Source organism: Pteropus vampyrus, unplaced genomic scaffold, assembly GCF_000151845.1.
Source record: "Pteropus vampyrus isolate Shadow unplaced genomic scaffold, Pvam_2.0 Scaffold4, whole genome shotgun sequence".
Classification (NCBI taxonomy): domain Eukaryota; kingdom Metazoa; phylum Chordata; class Mammalia; order Chiroptera; family Pteropodidae; genus Pteropus; species Pteropus vampyrus.
The window spans coordinates 99,721-108,278 of NW_011888785.1; the positions used below are offsets into that span (position 1 = coordinate 99,721).

General features: G+C 36.5%; 1 protein-coding gene across 8 annotated transcripts in view; it reads right to left on the reverse strand.

Moving 5' to 3' along the window:
- Positions 1-8,558, reverse strand: part of LOC105294974 (dynein heavy chain 11, axonemal) — a 128,174-nt gene that overhangs the window by 98,888 nt on the left and 20,728 nt on the right. For 6 of the 8 annotated variants that reach the window (XM_023532765.1, XM_023532768.1, XM_023532780.1 and 3 more), the window contains 2 exons: positions 4,982-5,215; positions 3,629-3,796 (listed from right to left, as the gene is read on the reverse strand). In XM_023532765.1, the coding sequence (XP_023388533.1) occupies positions 3,629-3,796; positions 4,982-5,215 (402 nt within the window). The remainder of the gene's footprint in view (positions 1-3,628; positions 3,797-4,981; positions 5,216-8,558) is intronic. The other 2 variants (XM_023532793.1, XM_023532791.1) reach the window with 1 other exon arrangement.

The following is an 8,558-nucleotide window of genomic DNA, read 5'->3' on the forward strand; positions in this document are numbered from 1 at the left end:
AGTATTTTAGTTGTACTTAGTGAGAGAAATAGGGGAAAGTACATCTACTCCATCTTCCTAGAAGCATAAGTTCCTAAGTAAATTTTTAAAAAATGATATCTACGCTACTTTAAATAACATTGAAAAAAACAGTACATAAATACAATGGAATAATATACAATTGTTTAAAAAAGAAGCAGGCAATGCTACTGTAGTAACACAGAATGAGACAAAAATATATTAATGGACAAAAGCAAGGTATAAATAATGTGTAGAGGATGCTATTTGTGCAAAGTTTCTGTACAAAAGAATATATATACACACACATACATGCACTAAATATCTCTGGAACATTATATAAGAAACACGTAATAGTAGATGCCTTTGGGGAGAAAAATGGAAAACTAAGGAAAAAGGCAGTGGGGTAAGAGACGAAATTTTGTAGGTTGCCTTTCCAAAAAATAAATAAGTAATGTTTTAAAATAAATTTTATCTTGAAAAATAAGGAAGCAAGCCATAAAAATCTTATAGATGACTAATAAGAAATTTATATAGTTAAAATTCAAAAATGCTACATATTGTTAAGAGCAAAAGAATTAATAGCTCAATAGACTGAAACAGAACAGAGCACTAATTGCATGAACTGGAATGCAACCTAGTATACATTAATAACTACTTTAAAAATATATTTTAGATTCTGGTATAATGGCAGGCTAGGTATTGGTATCAACCGTTCCACTGTAAACTAGCAGGAAAAAGGGAAAGAGACACAGCATCTTGAATTACCCCACCTCAGGGCACAGGTCTTAGAGTGAGTTCCTCCAACTGCCCCGGACGAACTTACTTGCTTCATTTCAACGAGGATGCAGCAAACACTAAAGAGTTGGAGTGTCGGTGATTGAGAGTTCTGGACTGGAATCTCTGTTCCACTCCCCGGAAACTATGTCATCTCAGGTAATTTACTAAACCTCATCTGCTTAGTGGTCACACTCAAGGTTACAGCGAGAATGGCACAGGGATGTGTGTGAAGGTTTGCCACATGCCTGGCACCCCTCGCTTGCTCAGTAAGTTTAATAAACTCCGATTAACAGAGACTAAGTGGAGCAAAGGGGCTATCTTTAAGACGAATAGCTTTAGTTATCTGGAGAATTTTATTCAATCAAGTAACACCTCAGAATGTCAGCAAAGCAAAGCTGCTGAGCCTAAAGACTCCCGACAAGCTATTAAACATAAACGATTAAGAAAGCAAGTCTTTTGGCAAGTTTGACATTCTAATGCGATATCGTTGTCTATATTCACTAATAACAAACCTGCTAGAAGACTAGAGCTGAATGATTCTGACCACTAACAGCAAAGAGTAACTATTTAACGTGATAGAGGCGCAAACTACGACACAATGGCAATCATATACAGTATATAATGTACTAACTTTGTATGCCTTAAACTTGCATAAAGTTATAAGTCAAATATGTTTCAATTTTAAAAAAATAAATAAGAAAGCAAGTCTCTGCCCATAATTGTCTAGACCTCAAACAATCCTTTAGAAAGTCAAAAAGAATACCTAAAGTGACCTTTCCATTCAATATTAATAATTGAGAAACCCAAAACCATTTTATGAATGCACATTATATAAATGGGCCACAGTGGCAGACCTCCTGCCATACCAGCGAAGGTTCAAAGCTTGATTAACAGGCTTGAGATTGATGAAGAAAGAGAAATAGCAGCATTTCCAAAAGAAAATTTCCAGGCACTATTTCTTTAATTTAGTGGAACACATTTAAAGCATTTCCATACTAAAGTGCAGGGAGGCTGATCATGATACACTCAGCTGTTCAGTTGGCACTAGAGTAGATTTGATGGGGATGGGGGAAGCCATGGGGGTGTATGCAGTGAAAGGGGAAGGGATAATACACCTGGAGAAATATACTAAGTTGGAAGTAGTTTGCTAAAATTGTGTCTCATAAAAATTACCAACTTTCATCTTAATGATTTCATCTTAAAAATCAGTACAATGAATTCAGCTAAAAAGCACCAAAATAAACAACTTATTAAGCAAAAATTACACTATTCTGAGACAACATTGATAACCAGGACACATTGAAAAGAAGCAAAGGTTTTCTTCAACATAAGCATATCAATTAAGTTAACTTTTAGTTAATTCCACTTTGATTTCAAGGAATGACCAAAGTCAAGGAACTTCTAGATTCTATTCTAAGAGAAGGGAGATAACAGAGAAGGTGCCAAGGGGGAACTTCAAGGACAGGTTGCTGATGTCTCCAATCCACACCTGCAGGTTGGAGGTAAGCCTGGGGCATTTTAATTGCACAATAAATGGGGCTCCAGAATACGAAATACCAAAATACAAACATGTATGCATATGTATGTCAAGAGCCAAAAACCTTTCTATTCCTACATGTTTGTAACTGTGCTGGTTCGGGGCAGACACAGGGATAAATTCAGGACCTTTGGGGTTGCCAAGGCAGTGACATTAGCTAACCCGTGGCCGCATTGTCTGAGACTCGGCCAGGTTTTGTAACTGTGAAAAATTGAAGACTCTCTTGCTACTCTAATGTAGCTGGGGGCCCTGTGGCCACGGGTCACACCCTCGTCTGCTCAGTTGCTCAGGAGAGCTAAGCCCAGGTTTCCCGAGGGTCGAGGGTCACACTCCATCCGCAGTCACTGATCACCTGCCAAGTGCCAGACTTTTACAGCCCCTGGAGCCAAGCTCAGGCTGTCAACACCACAGTCCCAGGTCCCAGGTTCCTCCTACTTTTCCACAAATTAGCAGGGACACAGAATGGCAATGTCCCCTCACCATTTACGCCTCTTCCCAAAACCCGGCTATGGTTCAGAGGGATGGAGTCTGCCTACCGCATCCTTAAACACAGCTGACTACTGTATTTGTATATTTCAAAAAAAAAAAAAAAAATCGACTATTCAGCCAAATAGAAACACCATAGTGAATAAATTCACATTCCTTATAAAACAATAAGGATGAGAGCTAAATCTTTTTTTTTTTTTCTTACCCAGGCTTTGCTGTTCTTGGCAAACCACTAAAATAAAGCTATTTTTATCCTAGAGCTGTAGGGACGCTCACAGGTAACTCCCTGGCTAGTAACATGCTAGGAGTGACAGGAAACAGAAGTGGCTTAAATTGGAAAGCTTCCTATTTCCAGAGGTTGAAAATATGAAATTGTAAATAGCTCTAAAGAATAACAATAAAAAATATGAGAGACAAAATACACGTTAATGATATATGTAGTGAACAGAGTGAAAATAAATGTTCAAATAGACCAAAAAAGTTATCTAGTGATCAGGAAAAGGCTAAAAATAAAACACACAAGTTACATGACATCAGATTATCAGATCAAAATCACTTAATGTGGAAGGGCCCTTTTCAATATATATAATCAAGAAACAAATCCAGACTGAGGTCCACTGTAATATTAGAAACAGTTCTAAACTGAAAATACAAAGGCCTAAGTCTTGGTCCCTGATCTATCACTAAGAGACTTCAGACAAGTCATTTAACCTCTTTCATCCTAGAGAGGTGGACTGGACAGTACCTATAATCACCGTGACCCATCGTCATCCCCAACTTTAAAAGCATCAGATTCCACAAAATAAAAACACAAAAGTACAACATTACCATGTTATTGTAATCAGATGGGTTGTAAGTGCTGTGTTTAAAAATTTTACAAAGTTCCATAAATTCTTCATTCATCTTGTGGATTTGTCCATTTAAAATTGCTCCCTTGGTACCACCAAATTCAAGTCTCTCCAGTTTCTCAAATTCCAATACGGTGACAAATATGTCCTTTGTAAAAAACATACAACAGTAAAGATACTTTACAACACCTTGACCGGGAAAAGAACATTTTAAAGTTTCAAAAAAATAACACTTTCAAACGCTCAAAATCCACACATTAATGTACACTTACCTAACAAAATAAATACTGATTTAAACAAAGTAACTGCAGTTTTAAAAATCATACTCCCATTTTCACATTTATTGAAAATTATCTAGCAGCACAGGCAAATCTAACTTAACATGGCTAAACATATGACTCTAATTTTAAATCCTTCTAATCATAAGTCAGATCCCCAGGTAATACCCAAAACTCATACTTTCAGCAGCCTACACTTTGCTGTGAATCAGATGTTTCTCACTGAAAGAGAGCTTAAGAGACTCTAATGAAAGGGTGATGCAAGCTGCCTGTAGTGACACATTCCACATTCAGACTTTAAGAGGAATTCAGGATGATTACGTGATAATTAGAATTTTCAAAACATAAAGCTCTAATTTTCAATGAAATTCAACAAATCTTACATCAACGAAAAAGCCCAAACTTGCTAGGAAGAGCTTTACAAAGAAAATAAGGTAGTGTCACTAGTTCAAACTTAAAAAAAAAAAAACCTTAGCCAGTTGGCTCCATACTAATAGGTGTGTGCATGTGTGGACAAGTGTGTGTTCATTCAATGTTTGCTTTTTAGGTATTTAAAATATTATACAGTGCATATATTTTCATGTTTTTTATTTTTATGAATGGTTTTAATATTTTAATAGCATAGAATATATATTTTTATACTAAAAGGTAGTATGATATTTTAGATTTTATCACATGGTTCTCAGGTATGAAATCTCAATGTCAAACATTAATCATATACAGGAAAAGGGGGATTCATTTACAGCTTCCTGATTTACAACTGTCTTCCAGGAGCTTAGTAAATTATAAATCAAGGGTCAGTGGTACATAAAAGGATTTACTTATACTAAGTATAATAAAAGAATCAAAAATGAATTTAAAAAAAGGTCAAACTAAAGCGTTTAAAACTATCTTTACAGCACTGGTCTTATGAGTTCATCATGAGAATCACTAAGAAAACAGACCTCCCACCTTCCACCCAAATATAATAAACGGTTCCCTAAATCATATAAAAAGCTACAGGATTCTTGAACCCACCTACAATGTGAATAAAGTACAAGTCAATATATGAATACCTCTATTTTCATGAAACGGTCAAGAAATTTGTCAAATCTACAGAACACCAGATGAGACTGGAAATCCCATGGTTTCAGCTCCTTGTCTCCCATAAAATACTTTGCCAGTCCTTTTCTATAGTTGAAAAAGGAGTTTTTGAAAGTCTTTAAGATGTTAATAGCCACCTGCACCTTTTCCAGGGAGTCTTCAATTTCTCCTTTCAAAAGGTCGTCAGGTGAAAGGTAAGCTGTTGCCTAGGATTCAATGAAAGGAAATCATCAGAAATATGTTTAAGAGTTTTTTACAGAAAACATGTTTCAATTTTTTATTAAATTTTAATGAATAATTTTAAATAATAATGTCTTGCATTGGGCCAGCAATGCTGAGACAGAAAGCAGATTCTTGAAATTCAGGCACCTGTATATATTAATCTACAAAATATTAGAACTTCTGGATTTATACATTCTTGCAATAACTAAATGTTGCTAATCTTCATAGATATGACAACTGTGTAATCAGAATTTGCATGGATATTCCTACCAGCAAATATTCTACACAATGTTTTTTTCATATAAAGAAATACATAAGCCGGGGGGAAAATCTATCAGACTATGGATTTTACAAATATGGTCACCTTACCTGACAGCACAAGGTCACTTGCAAAGATAAGAGCTAATATAGGTAGGTTAACTATTGGCAATTCTTTGAAGTTAGCAAACTTCTCTCCTGGGGGCTTACGCAGCATTATAGGACAAAATCTAGATGACAGATGCCATAAGAACTAGTTTTGAATAGAGGAAAAGGAAAGGAGAAAAGGATTAAAGAAAGACATAGATTTATGCAGCGCTAGTCAGACTCATAGGACCATCGGCTAGGTTCCTTCCAGTTCTTCACTTGCCATATTTGTTATGAAGATTCAAAATTCCCCTCTTTAAGGATCTCAAAAACCTATAAATTTCTAAAGGTTTTTGTGTTTATTATTTCTTCCTGATATAGCTTAACCTCATATAAATTACAGTAAGTCCTCACTTAACATTGTGGACAGGCTGTGTGACTTTAAGTGAAACAACATATAACAAAACCAGTTTTACAATAGGCTAATTGATATAAGCAAGAGTTAAGTTTCTACGGCATCTCATCAGGAGTATAACAAAACAATGCTGAATGAAATGAAGCTAGTCGAGGACCTGCTATGTAGGTTTAAGTTGTGTGCCTTTAATTTTGTGGTTGCTTAGAAAGTTGTTAGAGATCTCAGTGGAGAACGTAATGAAAGCCGTTGAGCTCACCATAGCAAATGAAAGGATTTTTTTCCCTCAATATTAAACATATTATCCTCCTCTCATTAAGGGCTACAGCTTTACATGCAATATAGACACTGCACCACAAATTTGTAAAGTGATAAGAAAATCATTCACTTAGTATCTAAAATCCCTGATTAGAATCCTTCAAGTTCTAGCTGTAGATTCCTAATCTATTCTCTTCTCAGGCTGGATGGAAAATCAACCTCTGCAGAAAAGCTGCCAACATTTCACACAGCACAGGGAAGAGAGCTACCCATAATCCCTTAGCAATGTGTTTAAAACAGTTTACACTTTGGTATGGGCTAGGGATTCCAATACCTTTATCTGTATGTATTCTTTATTATGAATATGTCCTCTCAGGAAGTGAAAAATCTATGACGATCACTCCATTGCCTTCTATTTCAGTACTGCTTGTGACCTAATTACTTAAATCTAAAGTAACTTTCCTTGGGCAAGCCATCCTTATGGTCATCCATGTGTTTCTTGGCTGACCCTCACAAAGATGAGAATCACAGCAATTAACTTTCTGTTCATACAGCCCACTGTTGAATAAGACCTCTGAATATCCCAGATTATAAAACCCACTCTATACCCTTTCACTGGGTAGCAGGGTATGTGAAGAAAAAAAAAAAAAAAGCATCAGCAAGGGCAGGAGACCTGGCTCTGACCCATCAGGTACCACCAGCTGGTTTTGTGACATTTGCTAAGTTGTTCCAGCATCTTAGTTGCCTTATCTGCAAAAGGGCAGAGGTGAGTTGAATGAATCTCAAGATCCCTTTTAGCTCTTAAGCTCTGAACTATTCTCTGCTCCCTATACTAGTTCTCTGGAGCAAACCCAAGCACACCAGCTCTCTGCATTCTCTCATACTCAGTGGTATCAGCACAAACCAACAAAACCACTCGATTTAGGATGAACTGGTCCCACTTCAGAGGCCTTATAAATTAAACCACTGCTAACCAGTTTATTTATCAATAAGCCAATTAATCAATTATCAATTAAGCAATTTATCAATGATATTGCTAGCTTGACGCTTGTGTCCCAGCTTCTCTTTTCTCTTTTTCATGTCCTTTTATAGATTCTTACTTTTGCTCAACTGTGACACCTCTAGTTTAAGTTCGACCTCTCAGACTGAAACCCTTCCTCACCTAGTATCTTGAGAATGTCAACACCCATAACAGCGACACCAAGCCATCGAATAGCAAGGGTGGTGAGCTGAGCATGGTCATGAAGCTCAGCGACTGGGCAGTAGAGTCAAGTTACCACAGAAACTTTTGAAAAAGAACCCACTATCAAGGCTCAAGTGTATCATCGTCTGAGGAGGACAGATGATGCCTTTTATGTGTGTGGCCTAAATGACCATAGTAACGGTCCCTGTGAGAAACAAGTGACAAGAAACACATTTGCTTCTGAAGTAACAAAGGCTGTCTGATGGCTGGAACGTCTAGGAGGATCAGGCAGACAAAAATAAATAAATAAATAAGTGAAGCAGATCGGTAACAACAGCAGGCGTTGGAGACCATAGTCACCTGGACAGCAGGTGACCCACCTAGAAGGACACCTGAGGCTCTCACACCTGTGCCGGTGGGGACGGCAGAGCCCATGCAGTGAGATCTCCGACTTTTCAGTGGAGGCTGGAATTTAAACGAGAACTCTATTTCATTGTTGGCAACAATTTTAATTTTAAAACACTGTGCAAAATAAAAGCACTGTATTGATCTATAGGTTGAATGCAGCTGATAGACAGCCAGCTTATGATCACTGATGTAACACAGTCAAGTGTTTGAATGTTTCATAAACACCTGGAAGCCAATAATTTCATGGAAGCAAAGTACCTGAAAGTTACATGAGGAAATACAATTATAGAAAGCACATAAAATGTGTAATCACATAAATTATGCAAGGTACAAATCAAGAAACATTATCACTATATAGATTATACACACGCGCACATGTACACACACACACACACACACACAATTACACCAAGATTTTAAAAAATGATAATGCCTAAAGCTGACAAGTTAAACTAAAACTTTCTACACATTGATAAGAGCAATGCAATTGATACCATTTAAAAAAATTCGTAAACATTAAACATTGTTCAAAAGCCATGTAGAGATTGTACCCTTTGATCAACATTAGGAATTTATGTTAAGCTAATTATCCTAGTTAAGAAAAAAGGATTTTAGTGTCAAATTGTTTTCTGCATGTTGTTTATAAATAGGAGAGGCTGGAATGAATCAAATATCCAAGAGTAACAAAATCCCTTTTCAAGAAGCTAGAAAAAAATTATAT